General features: G+C 37.5%; 1 protein-coding gene across 2 annotated transcripts in view; it reads left to right on the top strand.

Annotated features, from left to right (window-relative positions):
- The window catches only part of Grm7 (glutamate metabotropic receptor 7), an 891,604-nt gene that overhangs the window by 424,875 nt on the left and 439,974 nt on the right, over positions 1 to 26,755 (top strand). For both annotated transcript variants that reach the window (XM_021164769.3, XM_021164768.3), the window contains exons 3-4: positions 6,909 to 7,050; positions 18,091 to 18,245. In XM_021164769.3, coding sequence (XP_021020428.1) covers positions 6,909 to 7,050; positions 18,091 to 18,245 — 297 coding nt within the window. The remainder of the gene's footprint in view (positions 1 to 6,908; positions 7,051 to 18,090; positions 18,246 to 26,755) is intronic.

Raw genomic sequence — 26,755 nt, 5'->3', positions numbered from 1 at the left:
GTTGAAGGAATGTGTTAAGTCACCAGGTAGTTAATATGCACTTTTTGCATTTAGGGGTAGATGCTTTTAGGTAACATAAATGTTCTATTTATCATAATCATAATTTATCATAAAAGTATATAGTTCCTACAGACTCTAGCACTTATCAATATACCAAAAGGCAATAGTCACTATTGCAGTGTTTCATTGATGGCATTTTCTCGCCCTATTTCATTTGTACTTTCTATTTGGAATTATTCTACAAAGAAGTTCCATTCATTTTTGTATATTCACTTGCTCATTCTGGCACTGGTAGCCACATAAAATTGGTTCAGTAAATATTAGTTCAATGATACCATTATTTATTTTGCTCTTGCCACTGACTTCACTTTACTCGGGGGAAGGTTATTTATGTTGATACCCAAATCCATTTGATATCCACCTAGTATTTTTATCCATTCTTTATGTTTATGCATTTCTTATTTCTTCACACTGAATGGTGACCCAGGCTGTCATATGGGTTCCTGTCTACAGTCATAGAGTTATCCATTTTCCAAGGGAGACATTGTTTAGATTGTGGAAAGATTTCTCCAAACCAACAACTGGATGCTAGCTAAATATGTGAGTTGAGAGATATCATTGAATTTAGACCTTTTATAGAGCACTAGCATATGTGTGTATATGCACAAACATATATGCAGCTCACTCCTTTCTCCCTTTCTAAAATGTGTATTTATTTTAAGGATCCAAACTATATTATTATGTGGCAGGGCTCATGGCTTCTGTGTAGTTATTCTGGCAGCTATGATCCCAACTGCCAGTAATGACTTTATCTTACTTTGCTCAACCGAGTATAGAAAGCAGCTTCAGATTGATTGTGAAATGGTATTCCCACAAAGAGGAAGTTTACAAATAAGAATACTATTTTCCATACAATTCTTAGCCAAAGCATTTCTCATTAAACACTGTTATTCAGAGTTGATGCAGGTCCACGTGTCCTTAGGTTCTTCAAACATTCATAATACAGTAAGGCACATTGCCACAGTTGGCAGCGATCCTTCCACATAGTGGATATAAGGCCGTATGCTGTAATGGTTAGTTCTCATGGTATGTTCTTTGGAGGAGCATATGACTCCTCTAGCTTATACCCACCTTGCCATTTTCCAAACAACACAAACTATGCCTGCCACCACGCAGTTCTTTTGTACTGGGGTGTTTTGTTGAACCTCTCTCACTCTGAGAACCCCTGTTTCCCACTTGTTTTCCTCTTCAGCTTTTCACTTTACACAGTGTTCTCTCCAGAGAAGGACTCTGGGTATAGCCTTTAGAGTTCATTGTCTTACATCCATTGCAGTCTACCTCAGTTTCATTCCTTTTGCATAAAGGAATGGCTCCTGTTAGCAGCTAAGGAGAATTCTGACTTGTATATTAACCAGTTTCTTATCCAAACTTTTCCTGTTAAAATTGACATATTTTCATTGGTGGTAATTACAGATAAAGTTCCATAGGAATATGCACACTTTTATCAAGATAAAGTTGCAATTCATTTCTGTAAAAGCCTAGGGTAAAATCTGCTTCTCCAAAAGGAAACTGTGCTAACATCGATAGAGTGTCAAGCCACTTTTTGTCGGGATTGAGCCATTGCACAGGGTCCACTGCACAGTGCCACTAGAAATGAGCAGATCTTTCTGTATTCTGAATCATCTCCAGAACTTTATATTCAAAGGAAGTTGTGGTAATTAAACAACTTTGATGGCTGTGTGTTAGTATGTGATAGAAATTTAACACTTCTCTTATATCTCCTGTTACTTATCTCTTCAGGTGTCATTTCTAAATGATTCTAAATCTGAATTTGGATTCTTTTGCCCCATTTACTTTTGAGTCTCTTAATATTTTGCTTACTTTAAGCATTATTCTATAGAAAAGGCAATTACCAGGTGTGTGACTGTATCTGCATCCTGGTCTCTAACCTGTGTTATCTTTTCCTTTGTTCGTTCTTTCTTTCTTTCTTTCTTTCTTTCTTTCTTTCTTTCTTTCTTTCTTTCTTTCTTTCTTTCTTTTTGGGGGGGGGGGGAGTTGAGACAGGGTTTCTCTGTGTAGCCCTGGCTGTCCTGGAACTCACTCTGTAGACTAAGCTGGCCTCGAACTCAGAAATCCATCTGCCTCTGCCGCCAATAGTGCTGGGATTGAAGGTGTGTGCCACCACTGCCAGGCTCGCATTTGTTTTCATGGAACAAATGTTCTAAGTTTGCATAAAGTCCAATTCATCAGTTCTTTTTCCTCTGTAGATTCTGGATTTTATTTTATTTTATTTTTCTAGATCTAAAACCTGATCACTAAACTCCAAGTCATACAGTACTCATTTATTTTTCTTTTAAGTTTTCCGGAATAGGTTATATACTCTTGTCCAACTTCTATGCAAAAAAAGTATTAAGAAGAATAATAGATACTTGTTGATATTTAATCCATATATAGCTGATTTTTGCACTAATTGTTGAAGACTGACCTTTTTTCTTTGATGGCCCTATGCATCTTTCTTTGCTGGTGGACTTTTGATTTTACATATACATATGTAAAATCATATATATATATATATATATATATATATATGTGATATGTGTATACAAATATGTATATATGTGATTATATATATAATCACACTGTCTATATATATATACATATATAATCATACCATATATGTATATATATATATATATATATATATATATATATATATATATATATATAATCAAAAGTCCTTTTAAGCATTTTTCTGATACTTAAACTTAAGGAAAATCAGAGTCCCCATTCAGCACAATTCATACACATCCACCTAATAAGACTGATCAATCACTTAAATAATTTATACCCAATTATAGCTCTAGGATTATAGGCAATATCATATGTTGAATTCTATACCCCTTAATCTAACCCCTAAATGGATATAGCATTTTTCCTTTGGTTATAAAGGCCATGAGACAAATCAACTACTTGAACTTAGTTCTCTCCCTACTGACACCAAATAAAGAAAGTCGAGCTCAAATCTTTACCTCTAAGAAAAAGTCTGGCCAAGCCTCTCAGTTAACCTTGTTTCACTCTCTATGTTTAATTTTTTCATTTGCCTTTAGATTTTTGCACAAACTTTTTAAGACTTCAGCAAAGGGTTAACCTCTGAAACTTAACTCAAAGCCATATAAGTGGTAATGGGGGAAGAACATAAGAAGGCCAATGGAGCAGCTGTGTTTGAACCCTTGTGGTTTCTCCTGCTATAGCAGTGGAAAGCTAGTTTTAGACATTCATACAGATCAGAGATTTAGAGGCAGAATAAAGATGTCCTAGACAGTGAAAAAAAGCTTGGTTTTTCTGCCCTCCTAGTGCATCTGTTTGGACTGGGACAGTTGCCCTCCCACTTCATGTCACTCATAGGGATCAAATTCATCATTCTATAGACCCAGACTTACAGCTAGTTTTCTCTTCTTAAGATTATGATAGCATGTGAGCATACTGCTCTTCACTGTATGGTTCCATGATGCTTCCTGAGGTGATAATTGAAATTTAATGACGTTTAAAACAGTGTCCGTACTCAGACTGACTGTCCATGCCACCTAACACTCACACCAGTCTGAAACCCGCCTACATGAAGTCTCTTCTTGTGCTTTAAAATGTTGGCACAGGTTTCAACAGACTCTGGTAGTATTTTATGATTCCAACCTCATATAATGAGTTAACTTATTAATCTCCTGGCTACTGAAGCATCTTATGCAGATAGATTCATATTATACTACAAGATTTTTTTTGATTCATCAGTGAAGCCATTTGAGCTTGTATCTTTTTTTTTCTGAAGGTCTTGAAAGTTTTACAAATTGATATTTATAACTTATATGGGATCATGCAAATGATTTAGGATTATTCAGATGATAATTTTACATTCAACGTTCACAACATTCATAATTTGTATATTTCAAAGGAATCTTCTATTTCCTCAGTATTTCTGAGTTTAAGGACATAAATGACCATCACATCAATGAATAAGATGCCCTCCCGATTATATTTCTATTTTATCTCTCACACATTCTTTGAGATTTCTTTCTTAGCTTAAGATTTATCTATTTTATTGTGCCTTTTAACAATGATATTTATTCATGTATTGTCTCTTCTCTAATGTTTCTCTATGTCAAAATGTATTGACTATTTAATTTTGATCATATTTCTGCTTCCTATGTGTTATTTATGCATTCCTTTTGGGAACATAGGCTGTTTCTATTCGTTATTTCTGACTTCTTCTTGTATAACTATGTTTTCCATCTAAATACAATTTCAGCTATTATCCATTAATTTCAATGTACATTAGTTTAAAGTTTGTTTAAAGTGTTTGATTGTTTGGGCACTTCCTATTTGACCCATGGGTAAACTGACAAGTCTGTTGCTGAAGTTTTAAATATTTGGATCTTTCCATGACTTCTGTTAATGACTTCCTCTTCATTAAGTTCTGAGAATTTATTTTGCATTATTTTTTGTGTGCTTTCATTTCCTTTTTCTTTAAGGCCCAGATATGGTTTGTTTTAATGAATCTTTGAGTTGAACTTGAAATGATTGTCTACTCTTGTCATACATATGGTTTTAGAAATGTAAGCTAGGTTGGATAGTCTGTTTGTAGTGTATTGGGACATCTGAACATTGAAATGTATCACAGGTTTTCTCTTGAGGAATGAACTTGGGAAGCTACTAAACATAACAGTAAAATAACAAACTGAAATGAAATTTCAATGGAATCTTAATTTGGGATCAGAGTTTATGTTTTTCTCTGTTTGCAGAAACCTATTCTGTAAGAAAGTCCATTTTGGATATCTTCTCAAAGCATGACATGAAGAGCAAAGAATTTTTTTTCTTGTTTCCACTTAAGTCTTCTACCCCTGGGATGGTCTTCATAATTTTTACTATAAACATACTACCTACTTTTATCCTTACTTGCCTTTCTATAAGTTTTGAATGTGTATCTTGTAAAGTATTATATTCAACAGTGATGGCTTAGCAAGGGTTGGAATAAGATGAAGTCTATCAATTGTCCAGGAAACTACCCCTATCTCCCCTTAACATTCATAAAGATTGACTGAGATCATGAGTACTCTGAGAAGCACGGAGTAAAATATTCTATCTAATCTTCTCATTACAAAAAGTAGGGAACACTAGCTACTATAATCCATTTCATGGTTTATAGGAAGATAGCAAGAAATATATGAAATAATGGCTGGACAAATTGTATGTGATCCACAAAGTTTTGTTCGTAATAGCTGGTGTTCATACAGCTTTCGTTACTTTCATTTTATGTCTTTGGAGCTGGTCATTAAAATTTGAGAGTCATGTGTTAGAAAAAAGAACTGAGAATCCAAAGCTCAGAAAACTCTGAGGCATAAAGATGAAAACTTGCTGCTTCAGTATCTATAACTTTAATGTATTATAAAATATGCATTGTAAAGATCTCCATCCACACACTTTGTCTGCTACCCTTTTCCTGCCTCCTCAAAGTTAATACACTGGCTTTCCTGGGAAATGTTTGCATTCAAAATGCATAAGGTTGTGTTTTACTGTGTGATTTGAACAAATAGTTTAAAAAAATTAGCATGGTGTCTTATGCCTTCCTGAAGCACAGACATCCCTAAGATAGTTCAGCATACTAACTATCATCCCCTACACACACACACACACACACACACATAAACAGACACACACACACACACATACACACACACATACACACACATATACACATATACACACACACATATACACATACACACACACTCACACACACACACTCACACACACATACACACATACACACACACACAGACACACACACACAGACACACATATACACACATACACAGAGACACACACACACATACACACACATTCACACACATACACACACACACTCACATACACACATATACACACATACACACACACTCACACACACACACATACACACACATATACACACATACACACACACATACACACACAGAGACACACACACACATACACACATACACAGAGACACACACACACATACACACACACTCATACACATACACACACTCACACACACATACACACATACACACACACACAGACACACATATACTCTGTTCTCCCTGTTAGTTTGAATGTGAGAACCTGTAGGAAATGTGTGTTACGTCTCCAACATATTTTAGCCACTGAAAATGCCCCACATTTCAGGTGCTAGGGTCGGCATTCAGAGCCTTGCTCCTGCGTGGCGAGCTCTACCACTAACTCCACCGCAGCCCTCAGGTGTTTCTTAATGGAAGGACAGTAAAGAGACTTCAAACAAGTATGTCCTTACATTTTTTAAGAAAAGAAATTAAATCATTGTTGGGATTTTTTTAAGCCAATAAATATCATTTTATATTAGCTAACTCCTAACTGAAATGTAAAGATAAGCTTTATAAAATATTTTGTCATGAAGTACTATATACCAATGATGAATCTTTTGTGAAGCAAATGACTTGAATTTGTCACTGTGTAGATAGTGAGATGATTGAATTCTGTATAGGTGTCTGAGCAGTTACTCTGGGTAACAGCATTCCCTGTCTTAATTTGATACATAATCAGAAATTAGTAGAAAATGCTGGGCATGGTGGTGCACACCTTTAATCCCAGATCTTCAGAGGCAGAGGCAGGAGGATCTCTTGAGTTCAAGGCCAACCTGGTCTACAGGTGGAGCACCAGGATAGCCAGAGGGACCCTGTCTCAAAAAAGAAAAGAAAAGAAAAAATTAGTAGAAAATATTTTTGAATAAATAACTTTTAACTGGAAAAAAGTAGAGTACACACACACACACACACCTGCTCCTTTGATACTTCTGTGGCAACTTTATTGACACTCTGTTTTCTTTCCTTGAACAGGTGGACTCTGCATTGCCCAGTCCGTGAGAATTCCCCAAGAGCGCAAAGACAGGACCATTGATTTTGATAGAATTATCAAACAGCTCTTGGACACCCCCAACTCCAGGGCTGTCGTGATTTTTGCCAACGATGAGGATATAAAGTAAGGATGATTGGTGAACCTTGTACCTATGCATGCAACAGCTTTAGGAGACAGAAGGTTAGAGATGTTGGCGAGGAGAGGGGAAGTAGAGTCAGAACAGAACTCTAATAACAAGGTGGTAAATTGTTTCATGTCTGCTTTCCCCAGTTTGGCAGCTACAGAAGTATTAGCACCTTGATGTCTTTGGCTTTATTTTGATTGCAAACAAGTATATTCAATTATTGGTAGAAAGAAAACACACTAGACCTTTAAAAGATTGTATTTTTAAAAAACATATTTAAGTATTACAGGTTTTTATTACAAGAATGTGTTTGTTAGTATAAAAGGCATTTTATTCTGCCTTCTTCATTGCTCAGAATTTAAACGCAGGACACCAACTGTTGGACCGCTACATTCTGCAACCCCATGCTATTTATTCCTTTGTGCATTCATTTCCTTGTGCTCCAAACTTGTAATTTTTAACTTCACTTTTGGCCTAACCTCTTGCATTTGCAGCCTCACCATACAGAGCCATCCTTTAGATCTCTTCTAGAATGCAAATGGCCCCTGCTTTCTTTTCTGAACATTATAACCCAGTCTAGAATCTTTATTTTTATCTTTTTAAAAGGTAGCAGTAATTTAACCTTGCTGAAAAGGCTAACATTTTTTTCTAACAGTGTTCAATCCTCCAAATAAAATGTCTTGCACCCTGTGCCCTGGCTAACAAGTTCTCCTTTATGGGTGGCAGGAGTCCTAGCTTGTCAGTCTCTGGTATGTCATTCTAAAGACATTCTGTACCATGCTCCTGATCCATTTTAAGTAGCCTGTAGATATACTTCATGGGTCTGCTCTTTACCAAGCTTGTCTTAAGCATTTCACGTCAGAGGCTCTGACTCTCAGTTCCTGTAGATCTGTGCAGTTTTTAAATCTATATGCATAATTTCATTTTACCGATGTACTAGAGTTTATCCAGGTTTCCCTTGTGGATTGGTCATTACATTTTTCATCACAGAATTTCACTATAAATCATAATACCATCGTAAACCTCCTGTGCAGCGCTATCTGTGCTGAACTATAAATATGGAAATATGTAATAATAATGCATAATATACTAACTGATATGTAAATATATCAGACTAATACATTATATCCACAGTGCACAGAGCATTTTAAATGTCCTATTTTGCAATTTAATCCTAGATTCATCATTTTGCATGCTCTGTGTTTAGATATAAGATTTTGTAAGTTAGATTCTAGAAAGTACTAGGATAAAGATCTGTTTTTTCCTTATAAAGGCAACCAATACAATCATCTGAAGATTGCTAATTTATACTTTCCTTGTATGTAAGAGTTGTGTTTTAAAACTTTATCTTGAATCTTAAAATTTAGTGTCATTTAATTTGAAGGTGAATTATTTTTTTTATTGGGTAAAATTGAAGAGTTCAGTTCAGGATAACTTCTTCCTTAGGATTTTGCAAGGACATTTTCAGCAGCCTTCCTCCCACTCCCCATTCTACATGTCCTACCCAATAGCACTGAATCTCACCAGCATCCCACTATGAAGGTCTTGATCATAGATGAGTCCTGATCATTATATGGGAATGTATTGCATTTGAACTTGAAACTATTCCCCTGCATAGATCGATAACTCTTTCTCTTGAAACTGCTTCTTCCCCTAGATCCCATTTTTTTTGCATCTCATTTCTCTCATAAATCAAATAGAAGGTTTTTAAAGATGTCCTATGAGAAGGCTCTGTAGTCTAATTTCCCTCTGAACACTTCATGGTGAACATACTGCTGGCCTGGAGGCTGCTTCTGTTTTCTCCTTCCAAGATCTTTCAACCAACTCTGGTGTATTTTGAAAGAAGATTTCTCTGACCAGATTATTTCTGGAATTTTTTTTCTCATACACTTTAATTCTTTGTGTCATGCCAGAGGAGTCACATTTTTTTCTTGTCATTGTTCAATGGCTCAGAAAAGTCTATACTGTCCATTATGAACATGTGACTTCTGAATGGTGTTTTTATCCTTACTATCTGTAATTAAAAAATAATTGATGCTCAATCAATACCGTTGAATGGATGGGTGGAATGCTGAGTCCAGTGCTCAGTGTTTAATGATACAAGTGAAAGCTATTTTACTCCCTAGACTTTAGGATTAGTATTTTTTTAATATTTGCTTGTTCTCTCTTCTTTTCCCTCTTCCTCTCCCCTGCCTTTTCTCTCTCCCCCTTCCTTTCCTTCTCTCTCTCTCCTTTGCCCTTGTTCTCTTCCTTGCTTATAATCCAAGTTGGCCACTTATCATTCTCCTGCCTCATTCTTTGATTGCTAGAATTGCAAGTATTTGGCCAAAATAGTGTGAAAACTCAATTCAGATTTTATTATTTTGAGCTCACATATACGACATATACAGCTGTCCACATCCATGTTTGATCCAGATCTACCATCATATTCTGTGTGCTTCTTGCAGAGGTCTGTTACTAATGACATGGCATTACTGACCACTGTGTTTTTTATCTGAGATTCTCTTTCATATATGCCCTTCCTGGGAAAGGTTTGGATTCCCATTAAACATATCGTTTCCCTCCTAATGCTATGCTGTTTGCATCAGCCCTAGGATGCCTTATTCCTTTTTGCTTTTTAATTACTTTTGAGGTTTTGTCTTCATTATAATGGTCTTTGAGCTCCAGTTTTCACCCTGATGCTATTAATTGTATTGTCAACTATTTTATACACCATTGTTTGGCTTACTTTAAATATTTACTAATATGTAATACATTGGCAAACTATATCTACATTGATTTTTTAAGATGGTTCTGTGATTAAGATTATAATGCTTTTGACCTATAGTGTATGACTTATAATTTTAGGTAAAATATGCAATCCCCTCATAAAGTATGCACATTGTTTTTTATATTTAATATAATTTCTATTTTGAATACTATTGTGTATTGAGATTTATATGTTAGCATCTTGTTTTCTGAGCACAGTGATTAAAAGTGCAGTGCATATGTTTCTTCTAGAATGAGTTCTTAAAGGCAAAACCATCAGAACACTACAAAATCCCCACAATGTTGATTCTTTTTTTCAAACAACAAAGATGGAAAAGTTTTGACATTTCTCACAACATTAACTTCAAATACTTTGAGAATAGCAATAAGATGGCATTAATATCTCAATTTTGAAGGGAAGCTAAATGCTAAATCAGTCATGGGTATTGATAATTTGGATTTTAAGGGATAACAAAACCTGTCTCCACAACTATACTCTCCACATAAAACTAACACATGTCCACTGTAAATCCTTTAGAAAATAAGAAAGAGTTGCTTTTTGGTTTTTGAATAAGATGATCTTGTAAATTTTACCTCCCCAATTCTGTGGAAAAAATAAAACTCTAAGTAAATGATTACAAGTAGTAATTAAAACCATGTCTTATAAAACCCAGTGCCTTGGCATTCAGAGAGAACCTCTAATTAAATACAGTTTAAGATTTTCAAGAATGTTATAAATGCACTCAAGCTTTCTCCTGCAGAGTGGAGATTGCCCAAGTGCTACATGCACATTTTGTGATTCTGATTAAAACTTAGTCACTGTCTGTACTTTGAGTAAGTGCTCATTTGTTCATATGTATCTGGTATCATCCTGTTGTCTTGGCTACTTCTAACATTTCCACTGTATCAGATGTCATCATGTCTCCAAACTCTTTAGCATCAAATTATCATCTCCTCATACCTGTGGTTTAATAAAACTGCTTATTTCACACACACACACACACACACACACACACACACAAACACAAAATACATGCACATGTCTATATTGGCCAGTTTCATGACAGAGAAATCAAGAAAATATTCATAGTTTTAAAAATTAATTTCCTGTTTTACTATAGCTTTTGACATATATACTAAGTATATTTTATTTATTTATTTATTTATTTATTTATTTATTTATTTATTCAAGACAGGGTTTCTCTGTATAGCCTTGGCTGGTCTGCAACTCACTTTGTAGACCAGGCACCTCATGGTACCTCCTTCAAAATTGACCATATAATCAGTCACAAAACAGGCCTTAACAGATACAAAATTATTGAAATTATCCCATGCATTCTATCAGATCACTATGGACTAGGGCTGATCTTCAATAACAGTGTAAATAATAGAAAACCAACTTTCACGTGGAAACTGAACAACACTCTACTCAATGATACCTTGGTCAAGGAAGAAATAAAGAACGAAATTAAAGACTTTTTAGAGTTTAATGAAAATGAAGCCACAACATACCCAAACTTATGGGACACAATGAAAGCAGTCCTAAGAGGAAAATTTATAGCCCCGAGTACCTCCAAAAAGAACCTAGAGAGAGCATACACTAGCAGTCTGACAGCACACCTAGAAGCTCTAAAATGAAAGGAAGCAAATTCACCCAAGAGGAGTAGATAGCACGAAATAATCAAACTCAGGGCTGAAATCAACCAAGTGGAAACAAAAAGAACTACTCAAAGAATCAACCAAACCAGGAGCTGTTTCTTTGAGAAAATCAACAAGATAGATAAACCCTTAGCCAGTCTAACTAGGGGGCACAGGGACAGCAACCTAATTTACAAAATCAGAAATGAAAAAGGAGAATTAATAACAGAACCTGAGGAAATCCAAAACATCCTCAGATCCTACTATAAAAGGCTATACTCAACAAAACTGGAAAACCTGGATGAAATGGACAACTTCCTAGACAGATACCAGGTACCAAAGTTAAATCAGGATCAAATTAACGATCTTAATAATCCCGTTTTCCCTAAAGAAATAGAAGCAGTCATTAATAGTCTCCCCACCAAAAAAAGCCCAGGACCAGATGGGTTTAGTGCAGAGTTCTATCAGACCTTCAGAGAAGCCCTAATTCCAATTCTCCTCAAATTTTCCATGAAAAAAAGAGAAACAGAATATACTCTACCATTTCATTGTATGAAGCCACAATTACTCTGATACCTAAACCACACAAAGACCCAAAAGAGAACAGAACTTCAGATCAGTTTCCCTTATGAATATCAATGCAAAAAATACTCAATAAAATCCTCGCAAACCGAATCCAAGAACACATCAAAAGGATCATCCATCATGATCAAGTAGGCATTGTCCCGGGAATGCAGGGATGGTTTAATATATGGAAATCCATCAATGTAATCCACTATATAAACAAACTCAAAGACAAAAATCACATTATCATCTCATTAGATGCTGAGAAAGCATTTGACAAATTCTAACACTCCTTCATGATAAAAGTCATGGAAAGATCAGTAATTCAAGGCCCATACCTAAATATAAGAAAACCAGTAGCCAACATCAAAGTAAATGGAGAGAAGCTGGAAGCCATCTCACTAAAATCAGGGACTAGACAAGGCTGCCCACTTTCTCCCTACCTATTCAATACAGTACTTGAAATCTTAACCAGAGCAATTCGACAACAAAAGGAGATCAAGGGGATGCAAATTGGAAAGGACGAAGTCAAAATATCACTATTTGCAGATGATAGTATATATAAGTCACCCTAAAAATTCCACCAGAGAACTCCTAAACCTGATAAACAGCTTCAATGAAGTAGCTGGATATAAAATTAACTAACAAGTCAATGGCCTTTCTGTACACAAAGGATAAACAGGATGAGAACAAAATTAGGGAAACAACACCCTTCACAATAGTCACAAAAAATATAAAACACCTTGGTGTGACTCTAAGGAAGTGAAAGATCTGTATGATAAGAATTTCAAGTCTATGCAGAAAGAAATTGAAGAAGATCTCAGAAGATGGAAAGATCTCCCATGCTCATGGATTGGCAGGCTTACTATAGTAAAAATGGCTATCCTCCAGAAAGCAATCTACAGATTCAATGCAAACCCCATCAAAATGCCAACTCAACTCTTCAATGAGTTAGAAAGGGCAATTTGAAAATTCATCTGGAATAACAAAAAGACCTAGTATAGTAAAAACTATTCTCCACAATAAAAGAACCTCTGGTGGAATCACCATGCCTGACCTCAAGATGTACTACATAGCAATGTTGATAAAAACTTCATGGTATTGGTACAGTGAAAGACAGATAGATCAATGGAACAGAATTGAAGACCCAGAAATGAACCCAAACACTTATGGTTACTTGATCTTTGACAAGGGAGCTAAAACCATCCAGTGGAAAAAAGACAGCATTTTCAACAAGTGGTGCTGGCACAACTGGCGGTTATCATGTAGAAGAATGAGAATTGATCCATTCTTATCTCCTTGTACAAAGCTCAAGTCTAAGTGGGTCAAAGACCTCCACATAAAACCAGAGACACTGAAATTTATAGAGGAGAAAGTGGGGAAAAGCCTTGAAGATATGGGCACAGGGGAAAATTTCCTAAACAGAACAACAATTGCCTGTGCTGTAAGATCAAGAATCTAACAAATGGGGCCTTATTAAATTGCAAAGCTACTGTAGGGTGAAAGATACTGTCAATAAGACAAAACGGCCACCAACAGATTGGGAAAGAATTTTTACCAATCTTAAATCTGATAGGGACTAATGTTCATCATTGGGAATAGAGGCCCCTTCATTTTGCAAACTTTATATGACCCAGTACAGGGGAACACCAGTGCCAAGGAGTGGGAGGGAGTGGGTAGGGGAGCAGGGTGGGAGGAGGATATAGGGGACTTTTGGGATAGCATTTGAAATGTAAATGAAGAAAATATCTAATAAAAAATTAAACCAAAGAAAGAAAAGGAAACCAAGGCTTCAGTAGTTCATGCATATGCATAAAAATGGTGTTATTACAAACAAACAAACAAAAATGGCAACTCAGTAATCTTCTCAGGGTTTACATGCATAATGGACAGATAGGCAAGGTTAGAATCGTTGATTCCCTGCAGTGCTACTTATTCATATCCAAGATGATTTAAATCATTAAATCCCTTCTAAGGTCCCCAAATCCTTATGCCATACTTCTATTTATTGTATGAAAATTAGTGCTTACATTATTATGTGTATGTGAACCCCTAACTGCATAATATATTACTTATTTTCTTTTGGTGCTATGATGTAATGTTTTGTTGTTGTTGTTATTGTTGTAGCTGTTGTAACCTAAAGTTAATATAATATTGTTTCATTTAGTTTTTTTTCATTATTTATTTAGTTTTAGTATTCTGTCATTATTATTGACATTACAGACATATCCCGTTTCCCTCAGGTTCTTAAGTCAATAATCTTAAACTCAAATTTTTGGGCACACTTTTGGGAGAATTCCATCAGTCACTCTGATCCTGGGACAAGTTATAATGCTGCTAAGATTTCTCCTTCCTGTATTCTTTCTCCCACCCCAACTGCTCTTTCTTGTTCCCAAAAGACTTTGATAATGAAAATATATCTTATATTGCATATGTATGTATGTATGTATATATATATATATATATATATATATATATATATATATATGAAATACATTATTAAATAACTTCTTTTAAAAGAGTAGGTAAAAACCATATTTCGGGGCTGGAGCGATGGCTCCATCATTATTTAAGGGCACTTACTGCTCTTGCAGAAAACCCTGCACACATATTCCACAGCTCACAACTGCCTGTAACTCCATCTTCAGGAAACCAGACACCCTTTTCTGGCCTCTAAGGACATCTGCATGTATGCAGTCCATTTAAACTCTTCAAGGTATACACATCAAAAACAACTCTATCATTTTTCTGTAAAAATAACATTATGTGTTTGATGCCTATAGCTTTTCTTATTCTGACTTTACAGTATGTCTCATGTTTATCAAAACAGTATTTGCCCCAGAAATGATTGTGTAAACAGGACTGAGTACTTGTTTGTTGGAGAACTCCTTATTTTTATGACATATGCCAGTGTAACTTTCCAGTGGAAAGGAAATCACAAGTACATTGAATCCATGTGAAAATTCTCTGATTAACTCCTAATAATCTGATTTTCTGTTTTCTTTTTTTCTGAGATCTCTGCTTTATAGGATATACTATTTCCAAAGTTATTACTTTTGTAACATGTTTTGTTCTCAATTCTTACAGCAGTTTAGCTTTTTTAATTCACAAATTCATCCACTCAATTTCTCAGTTAATGTGTAATAATAAACTATAAAAATGATCTCTGGAAATGTCTTAACAAAAGTTAAGAGGCACAGTTTAAAATAGTTTAGTTTCCTGCATATTTGTTCAGGAAATGTTGACTTATTTAATCTTATACTTGTTTTAACTTTGTTTACATTTAATTTTTGGTTTTGTTTTCTTAATCTTCCTTTCTCAAAAGGAACTGTAATTTTTCTTTCTTATTTTTTTTGGGGGGTGGGAGGAAAGGAGTGTTTTGAGACAGGGTTTCTCTGTGTAGCCCTGGCTGTCCTGGAACTCACTTTGTGGAGAAGGCTGGCCTCGAACTCAGAAATCCATCTGCCTCTCTCTTTTATGTTCTTCATTCTTTCCATTATCTTGCTGTTGGTTATCCTTTTACATCTTAACTAAATAAATTTGTTATTTAGCACTTTCTCCTGTATCATTTCTTCCCCACCTCTACTCTGGTGTCCTTTGCCAGTGAGGTCTTCTTTTACCTGTGGAGACTTGGGGAAGGCACTCGATAGCTGTAGACATGAACTTATTAACTGATGGGGAGGAGTAGCCACTAGAAAGTCTCAGATTCCAGGAAGGCAAGAGGCTCCAAGGACACATCTGGGATAACACTAGCTAAAAACCCAACGAAGGGGAGAAAAAGCCTGTAGAGACCATATGCAGAGGTTAGCCAGGTGAGAGATTTGGTCACCTACCCACCTCAAAAATATTAACTCAGAATTGCTTCTGTCTGATGGAAATGCAGGGACAGATTGAAGGAAAGGCCATCCAGACATTGTCTCACGTAGGGATCCATCCCATCTGCAGATACCAAACCCAGACTCTATTGCCTCGAAATGCATGCTGACAGGAGCTTGGTATAGCTGTCCTCTGAGAGGCTGTGCCAGAGGCCTGACCAATACAGATGTGTATGCTCAGAGCCAACCACAGGACTGAGCGCAGGAATCTCCACAGAGGAGTTAGGGCAAAGACTGAAGGAGCTGAAGGGGTTTGTAACCCCATAGGAAGAACAATATCAACCAGCCAGACCCTCCAGAGCCCCCAGGGACTAAACCACCAACCAAAGAGTACACATGGAGGGAACCATGGCTCTAGCTGCATATGAAGCAGAGGATGGCCTTGTCTGGCATCCATAGGAGGGGAGGCTCTAGGTCCTGTGAAGGCTTAATGCGCCAGCATAGGGCTATAATGGGGGGGGGACTGGGTGTGTAGGTGAGGGAGCACCCTTACAGAGGCAGGGGAATAGAGTAGGGGATAGGTGGTTTTTGGAGGGGAAACTAGGAGGGGAGATAACATTTGAAATGTAAATTTATTATAAAAAAAAAAACCTGATGGGGGTCGTCGCTGTACGTACAGAATTGGCTATTTTATTAAACTATTCCTGCATGTCAAATTTGTAGATTTGTTTTTTTTTTTTTTTGCCAGTAGTTAATAATGAAACAATCCAGAATACTGTTTTCCTTTTGGTACAATTTGTTTAAGGAAATGTTTAATTCCTTTAAGTAGCCTCACTGTTCAGTACTTAGTACACTGGTACTTGCCTATTCCTTCCCACTCTTCCTCCTACTTCATATCACAACTTTTCCTCTACGTGTTCTTGGATGTCCACACTACTAGGGAACAATTTCTTATCATTTTATTAAAAAATTAGCAGTCCATTTTTTGTCTGGGAGAAAAAAAAAACATGTGATGTGACTTTTCCCTATTTCTTACTTTGTTTTTAAACACATCCTCATGTCTTTACTTCTGAATCAGTGTCTGATAATTTAAAGTTCTGAGTGATGAAAATTTGTGTGTGTGTGTGTGTGCGCGCGTGTGCGTGTGTGTGTGTGTGTGTATGTGTGTGTGTGTGTGTGTGGAGAGAGAGAGAGAGAGAGAGAGAGAGAGAGAGAGAGAGAGAGAGAGAGAGAGAGAGAGAGAGAGAGTGGAGGAGAGAAATGTGGGAGAGAGAGAGGGAGAAGGAGAGAAGGTGTGTGGTGTGTACCTGGGCATGTGTATGTTTGCATATGGTTTGTATATGTGGGTGAAGTGAAGTTGTGTGAGTACATTAGTATGAATGTGTGTGTATGTTTGTGTGTAGATATATGTATAGTATGTGTGCATATACACAATTCTCTTATTTTTTTACCTCTTTCTCACATCCTATTATGATAACTTTCTCGCTGATTCTTTTTGACTTTTCATATTTTTTTCTCTTGTCTCCTTGATATTTGCAGACCATATTCATCTGTAAACATTAAGAACTAACTTTCATGGGTGAGAGTAGAATCCTGTTTATTTTAATAAATGACTGGAGAATTGTGGTTTATATTGACATAGTACTTTCTAGAAATAAAATTTACCACTATCTCACCTTTCCACTTGAAACACAAAGGTGCAAAATGAAGTAAAATAAAAATTTATTTGACCAATATTGGAAAAGCATTTATAATCGTTTTCTAGTTTTGGTTTCATAGATTATCTTTTTAAATCTTTATTAAATTATTTTATTTATTTATATTCCAAAGGTTGTCCTTCTACTGGTCCCCCCTCTCTGAGGTCTTCACCCTTTCCTTCTCTCCCCACCACTGAAAGGGTGCTCCTCCACCCAGCCAGCTACCCCCACCCCATCCCTACCAGCATCCCTCTTCCCTGGAGCATCAAGTTTCTACAGGATTAGGCACATCCTCTCCCACTGAGGCCATATAATTTCTAATACATGTAAACAGACTTCTTCAGCTTACTGCATGTTTATCTCTCCTTTTACTTATTTTTTTTACTCTTAACACATTTAATTTGTTTTAATCAAAGGGCTTTGACATTTTTGCTATTGGCTTGCACATCTCTTTACATATGCAAGATCAACATCCTCATATCTTTTGCAATTATTTTTGGGGGGAGCTCTACTTGATTTTGAAAATGCTTGGGTTCAGTTTCTATACCTGTATCCTCTTTTGTGTTTCTTCCCATAGGCAGATCCTTGCAGCAGCCAAAAGAGCTGACCAAGTAGGACATTTTCTCTGGGTCGGGTCAGACAGCTGGGGTTCCAAAATCAACCCACTGCATCAGCATGAAGATATTGCAGAAGGAGCCATCACCATCCAACCTAAGAGAGCGACTGTGGAAGGTATGTGCTTTGCCAGCAGTGGAGGGTGTGAAGAGGGGGCTGCATGCTGTTGGGTGACCCAAACTAAAGTCTTCAGGCTGTTCGATGTTTGTACAGGATTTATACAGTGTGTTTTCTAGAGTAGGGCGATGGGGTGCAAATGAAGCTGCACACCTGGTCTGCTCCTTTTGTTGACAATACTTTTTTTTTTTTTGGTAGAGATTATATTATTTCATGGTAATGCTGCAATTAGCATAGATTCTTTTCTCACTCTGAAGAGCTTCCTCAGGAGAAATCACCACCATTACTGAGAGCTGAAACAATAACATATCCAAGTGTGTGTGCAGCAGCAACCCTCATTTTCAGAGAGAACTTTTCCCTTTGTACTTTACCCTTTGCTTCTAACGTGTCAACCGTAAGACTCACAGAGCAGGTACCTCTGTGATCCGTACCAGAGGCGGCTGTGATTATAGGGACTTGATCCTCAGCAGGTGCCAGCATCACCTTCCTTTCTCAGAGCCCTTTCTTTCTCACTATTCCCTTGCTTTCCTACACCTCTACAACCTCTCCTTTTTATTTTCTTCTTCTTTTTTGAATATTTTATCTAAAACACCCTATGAGGGGCCACTGATAGGAAATGATATTTTACCGTGTTCTCAAAATTGCACTAAGTGTATTGATTGCAACTAATTTTTTATTGAATATGCAAAGAAATGTTATGTCTAAGTGGAAACATTATGTGAAGAAGAAAAACCAACTCTTCCGCTGATAGCTTCTTTCTGTCTCCTTTTTCGTGAATCATGCCTCCAAAGATTTCCTCCAATATGCTTTGTACACCACAATGAACCCGCTCCTCTTACTCAAAGGAACCAAATATTTGCACTTCTTTCTATTTTCTCTCTGTCCCAGCCTAATTAATTGTTCTCCCCAGAAGGTTACAGAGTCTGTGCAGATTTTTTTTAAACAAATCAGGTTGTGCCTCTATCTGTCACTGATGTTTTTCTATGTTATCTTGAAAAGATAATGATCCACTGAGTCACTCCTGTGGTTTCCTTGGGAGCCTTTGAATTAATTTATTCCCCTAATACTTGCCCAGAGCTGAATGTGTATCTTACAAAATAGGCCACTGCATTTACAGATGTGCGGCAAAAATAACTGATAAGATTTTAACTGTCTCTGGTCCCTTTCATTAAAAAAAAAGTGTGCATTTTGTTGTATGCTACAAGTGTTCTGTGCTTACAAATAAATAGAAGGTGGGGATTCCGTATCCTGACTCTCAAAGCACATAGACTGGGTGAAGCAAGCAGGAGGAAGCTCATGAGAGAAGGATGTGGAAACTCTCAGTGCTTTGGGGCAGCACAGAAAGCAGACTGAGTGGACATTATCCTATAGTTACCATATGGTGCTTGAGAGAACTTTGTATAGGAGGGTAAGCAGTACATGATGCATGAGAGCTAACTGGGTAGACATAGAAGAGTACAGAATGCAGACTGAAAAGCAAAGGGTTTTTGTCTGTGCAGACACAGCGAAGCAATTGCCCAATGCCTCTTGAAACAATTCTACACTTGGACCTTATTGAACTCATCACAGTTTGCTCAGCATTTTCCTGTTTGCAAGGCACTGGGAAGACTCTCTGTTCCCTGGGATCTGGTCATGATCAACTATTCAGCTGACAGACTCCTATTGACCTTAACTATTTTACTGAACATTAATTTGGTATGGAAACTCACTGTGTTCATTGCCTTTCCTTCACTGTAAGAAATACCTGTAGTAACTTAAAATTTGGTTGTGTTTCATTACTTAATATATTTATTTACTTCACATCCACATCTCAGCCCCATCCCTCCTCTCCTTTCTCCCAAACACCTTCCCTAACTCCTGGGTACCAACCTGCACTGGCACATCAGGTCACATTAGGACTAAGTGCATCCTCTCCCACTGAAGCTTGACGAGGCAGCCCATCAGGAAAAAGGGATCCAAAAGGCAGGCAACAGAGTCTGCATCAGAGACAGAACCCACTCTAGTTATTGAGGGACTCAAATATCTGCTACATGTGTGCCAGCAGCCTAGGTATAGTCCATGTAAGCTCTTTGATAGATGGTTCGGTCTCTAAGTAACAAAGAGGACTCAAGGGAGGATGCTGTAATTTTCTTTACAGGTACATTTACAATGACCTTCAGGCCTCCTACTTATTAAAGTTTCTTGGCTTTTGCTTTTTGTTTTTGTCAACTTCCAAGAGCTTCATTGCTGGGGACCAAAGCTTTACTATCTGGACCTTTCCATGGGGTAGGTGGTTGGTTGGTTGGTTGGTTGGTTGGTTGGTTGGTTGGTTATTTGGTTGGTTGAGTGGATGAATGTCCTCTCTAGAGTTTATATATTTGAATGCTTGCCCTCCAGTTGGTAGAAATGTTTGGAAGTGATTAGGAAGTATGGCTTTGTTGGAAGAGATATGTCACTAGAGTTAAGTTTTGAAGTTTCAAAAGCCCAGGCCTTTCCCAGTTAGCTCTATGCCTCCTACTTATGGATTGAGTGAGCTCTCAGCTACTACTCAAGCACCATACCTGCTTGCCTGCTGACATGCTTCTGACCACAGTATTCATGACTTCACTCTCAGAAACTGTAAGCCTCAAATAAACCCTCTATTTCCATAGTTCCATTGGTCATGGAACCTAAAAATATCAAAAGAAGGGAGGTAATATGGGGAGACTGAAGATGCGAACTATACTGCTGTCTTCTGTTGTTATCACACCAGATATGTCTGTGTTATTCTGAGTTGTCTTTCTGTGGTGGTTGAAAGGAAAGCTGGGTTTACCTCACAGAATGTCTTATTTAGAAAGGAGATTGTACTAGATGTTAAAAGTGAGACTGGAGCCGGGCAGTAGTGGTGCACGACTTTAATCTCAGCACTTGGGAGGCAGAGGCAGGCAGATTTCTGAGATCGGGGCCAGCCTGGTCTACAGAGTGAGTTCCAGGACTTCTAGGATTTTACAGAAAAACCCTGTCTTGAAAAAAAAAAAAAGCAACAACAACAAAATAGTGAGACTGGTATCAGAGGATAAGTCAGCTGTCAACAGGGTAGGTTTGAATGCTCATCCAGGTGACTTTTTGGAATAGTGAGTACGGTGTGCAGTCTGAAGTAAGAAGAAGTAAGTGATTCTAGAGCTTCAATTGAGACCTCTCTTCTTGAGTCCTATTTGGCCCATAGATATGATTGTCCATGTTTCAGGGTTCATAACCCTATGGCCATTGTATTTTAGCAAATTACTAATTTTGTGGGGATTTAGAAATACTCAAAAATAGATATTTTCTGTGTATATATATATATATATATATATATATATATGATATCAAACACAAAACATCATTATGGGAGTTTTAAAAATAAAAGGAAAACATCCAATAAAATCTTATAGAAGCTCAGTGGACAAAGCAGTTGCTGCACAAGTGTAAAGAGTAGAGCTTTAATACCTAGAACATTCATGTCTTAGTCAGGGTTTCTATTCCTGCACAAACATCATGACCAAGAAGCAAGTTGGGGAGGAACGGGTTTATTACACTTCCATACTGCTGTTCATCACCAAGGAAGTCAGGACTGGAACTCAAGCAGGTCAGAAAGCAGGAGCTGATGCAGAGGCCATGGAGAGATATTACTTACTGGCTTGCTTCCCCTGGCTTGCTCAGCCTGCTCTCTTATAGAACCAAGATTATCAGCGCAGAGATGGTGCCACCCACAAGGGGCCTTTCCCCCTTGATCACTAATTGAGAAAATGCCTTACAGTTGGATCTCATGGAGGCATTTCCTCAACTGAAGCTTCTTTTTCTGTGATAATCCCAGCTGTGTCAAGTTGACATAAAACTAGCCAGTACAATTCATAAAGTCTAGACACACATACAATCTGAGAACTAGGGTAGCAGCACAATGGAGTTGTGAAAGTTTACTGAATGATCCTGCCTCGTTAATAAAAATGGAGAGCATTACGAAAAGGTGTCTGATATCAATGTCAGAACTCCACATCCACACACATGTGCATATGTACCCATATACCAGCCTGAGCCCATAAGCATGTACATAGACTGCAAACACATAGAAAAAAAATTGTATCTCGAGACAATAAAAATGGAGAAGAAATGTTGCTTAAAATGATATTCCAACATGATAGAACAGTAGCAGTTCCTAAAAAATCTTCATGCCTCGCTCCAAAGAAATGTGAAGATTTTTACAGTGCAATGAAGAAAACACCATGGCTTCTATCTAGGAATAATGTCATTTTGCATTATCACAAAAACAGAATGAAGCTGTTTCACTTTCACAGCAGATGGAACAATAAAATTGAGGCTGTGCATTCAAAGTGCTGTTCCTAAAAATGAGTGAGGAAAAAATAGACGAGTTCAGCCACATTGCTGAACCTGACCAAAGATACAAAGGATATAAACTCAACATATTTTATAAGGACAAATATAGTTTCCATTCTCTGGCATCTTACATATTTTTGTTCTTCTCACCAGCCTCGTCCTTGGTAAGTTCTCCAGATAAGATTTATTGAGCTAGCATATCTTGCAAACATTCATAATTTACCCCAGTATCCATGACTGGGATTATACTAAATTGCAAAGAAGAAAGGAGTGTATTAATCATTCACATGTTTAACATTTAGTTTCATATTTTCAATGTGTCTTGCAAACATCTGTACCTTTAGCTGACATTGTTGTGTATCTGTTATTTGTGTGTGTGTGTGTGTGTGTGTGTGTGTGTGTGTGTGTGTGTGTGTGTGTAGGGCATGTATCTATGAATCACTGGTCTCTTTCTCATTGTTTCTCTACTTTATTTCTTAAGACAGGATCTCTCGCTGAAGCTGGAGTTCCGGGTTTCAGCTAGGATGTATAACCAGAGGTATCTAGGGATCAACTTACTTTCTCCAGAAAGTGCTGGGATTAGAGGTACATGCCGATATCACTTCTGGCTTTCACTAGGGTATTGGAGATCTAGTCTTTGTTTCTTGTGCTTGTATAGCAAGCATTTTACCCACCTCATAGAACTATCACCTAAGCCATGCATATCATACATATATAAACATAAAAACCCATTTTGTACCAACATGTCTGCATTTATGATATCAGACTTGGATCCTTTTATAGTCCCTCTATATTTATTCTCCATTGCAGAGAAAGAAGACGTGGATTTTTTTTTAAGCTGAGGATGTTATTTCCCTTCCTTTCAATTTAATGATGATAGGATCTGAGCCATGGGAGGATCAGCTATGGTGGGGCTGGCTGCCCAATATTCCCGACAAATCTAAAAATTTTCATCAGTATTAGGCAACACTCCTCTGGATTTTCAGCCAAGATAGATCTATAAATTTCAGTTTCCTCATGTTTTCAGAAAAACCCAGGCATGCCTTCATTTTGCTTATGTGTGTCTGACTCCACTAACTAAGATACTCAGTCTTCCAAGGAAAGCATATTTATATGGCCTTTTGTGCTTTACCTCCAAAGTACCCCTCTGCTCCAAAGCAGACTGGTCTGGGTACCCTTCGATGATAGCCAGCATGGGTCCTGGATCAGTTTCCCTGTTGCTTTTACCATAGGCAATAGCTCTGAGAAGAGAGTACAAGAAGGGCATATTTCACTTAATTTGTTTGGTTTTTGCATTTTATTTTTAAGTTACAATTAGTTCTATATGCATGTCTAGATGTACATGGGGGTTGCTTCTCTCCTTCCTGTCAGTTGTGGTTTGAACTCAGGCCATCAAACATTCCTAGCAAGCATCTTTAAAAAAAATAAGATTGAGTGATTGATTGAATGGTTGATTGATTGATTGATTGATTGATTTAATATATATAAATACAATGTAGCTGTCTTTAGACACACCAGAAGAGGGCATCAGATTCCATTACAGATGGCTGTGAGCCACCATATGATTGCTGGGAATTGAACTCAGGACCTTTGGAAAAACAGTCAGTGCTCTTAACTGCAGAGTCATCTCTCCAGCTGAGATGAAAGAGTTGTTTTTTTTCTTTTCTTTTATTGGGTATTTATTTCATTTACATTTCCAATGCTATCCCAAAAGTCCCCCATACCCTCCCCCCAACTCCCTACCCACCCACTCCCACTTCTAGGCTCTGGTGTTCCCCTGTACTGAGGCATATAAATTTTGCACGACCAATGGGCCTCTCTTTCCACTGAGGGCCATCTAGGCCATCTTCTGATACATATGCAGCTAGAGACACGAGCTCCGGGGGGTACTGGTTAGTTCATATTGTTGTTCCACCTATAGGGTTGCAGATTCCTTTAGCACCTTGGGTACTTTCTCCAGCTCCTCCATTGGGAACCCTGTGATCCATCCAATAGCTGACTGTAGGCATCCACTTCTGTGTTTGCTAGGCCCCAGCATAGTCTCACAAGAGACAGCTCTATCTGGGTCCTTTCAGCAAAACCTTGCTAGTGTATGCAATGGTGTCAGCATTTGGAAGCTGATTATGGGATGGATCCCTGGATATGGCAGTCTCTAGATGGTCCATCCAATGAAAGGGGTTATTTCAAGGCATCTTTAAATGACTCCTAAAAGTGGGGATATTTTTTCCAGTGAGATTTAAATCTGAGATAAAGGAAGAAACAGACAATCAATCAACTAACTAATCAATCAATCAATCAATCAATCAATCATACCCAAACTCAGCCACCTTCTGGGCCCAACATGGAAAAATCTGCATCTGAATAAAGGGAGCTCATTATTTTTATTAAATACTACATGGATATTTGCTTTTTATAAAACCAGGAAGTTTAAAGCTATGAAGATTTAAATACTCATATACAACCACCAAACCCCTATACTATTGCATATGCCAGAAAGATTTTGCTGACAGGACCCTGATATAGCTCTCTCCTCTGAGGCTATGCCAGTGCCAGTGCCTGGCAAATACAGAGGTGGATGCTCACAGTCATCTATTGGATGGAACACAAGGTCCCTAATGAAGGATCTAGTGAAAGTACCCAAGGAGCTAAAGGGATCTGCAACCCTATAGGAGGAGCAACAATATGAACTAACCAGTAACTCCACCCTACCCCCCAGAGCTGTGTCTCTAGTTGCATATGTAGCAGAGAATGACTTAGATGGCCATCAATGGGAGGAGAGGCCCTTGGTCTTGCGAAGATTATATGCCCCAGTACAGGGGAATGCCAGGGCCAGGAAGCAGGAGTGGGTGGGTTGGGGAGCAGGGCAGGGGGGAGGGTATAGGGGGCTTTGGGGATAGCATTTGAAATGTAAATGAAAAAAAAATCTAAAAAAAGATTTAAATGAAATTGTCTTGATTCTTGACTCCAGTTTTCAGTATGAGGACTTTATCCATCTTTAATTGCCTGGACCTTTGCTCCATGAGAGAAGATATAACAAATATCAGCAACAATGAACATATTGATAGGACCACAGTCCACAGGGCTTGAGTTTGTTTTGATATTTGTTTTTAAATTTCCTTGAGAATTCCATTCAATATGGTTTGACTGTGTTTGCCTACCTCCTCCTCACTTTCAGATCTACTTCACTTCCCTACTCACTCAACTTTCTGCCCTTCCACCATTGAAGTACAACCCCTCTATGATGTCCAAATTTACTGTGGTCTTCCACTGGAATGCTATTAATCTAACATAGGCTACAGGCTTGAGGAAAACTGATTCTGCCTCTTTCAGCTGTTATCAATTTCTAACTCCTTGACTACTGGTGGGTCTTTGTGCCTGTCTCTGCTCCTTGTTCTGGTTTGATGGGGCATGAGATTTTTTGCATGTTGTCACAATTGTGAATTCCTATGTGCAGCTCCTCTTTTCTATGCAGCAGACACTGTCTTCAGTAACCATCCACTATCTCTTGCTCTTACACACTTATCTTCTCTTTTGTAATGATCCCTGCTGTTTAAACAATGTATTTGGTTATTGACTTATAACCACATTTAATAGGAAAACAGTGAAAGTCTGCAAATTCTTTGACATGAATACTTTTTTCATTAAAGTCTTCTGTAAATGTTGGTGTTACTAGCTCTAAAAGTATATAAATCAGGAAAATACATATGAGGATATAGCATTTAATAAGCCACATATAGTCACACGTATAATGTGGCCATCATATATGACAGAGAAGAATATTAATGTGACACTATTCTCTCAGAAAAACCGCTTCAACTTCATTCCTTAAAGATGAGTATATTTAGCCAGGGCTCTTTATAGAAAGAGAGCACCAAGAGAATGGATGTGTATCTTAAAGGTTTATTAGTTTGCTTTATATGACAATTTTGAACTTGTTCACCAATGGTTGTGTACATACTGGAGAGCCTGAGAGCACAATAGCTCACTCATAGGGGCTAAATACCTTAATAGTCTCAACGTCCTAGAAGATTCCTAGAGAGACATAAATTTTCAGTTTGCCTTGGATGATCCAAGAAGTTGAACTCTGGTGACAGTGTGTAGTGGTAATAGCAAGAGCACCAGAACAGGGAAGATGCAGTCATCAGCAAAAGTCAAAGGTAGACAAACCAAAATCAACA

Source organism: Mus caroli, unplaced genomic scaffold, assembly GCF_978045245.1.
Source record: "Mus caroli unplaced genomic scaffold, Mus_caroli_1 scaffold_7, whole genome shotgun sequence".
Taxonomy (NCBI): domain Eukaryota; kingdom Metazoa; phylum Chordata; class Mammalia; order Rodentia; family Muridae; genus Mus; species Mus caroli.
This window is presented reverse-complemented; position numbering and strand designations above follow the sequence as displayed.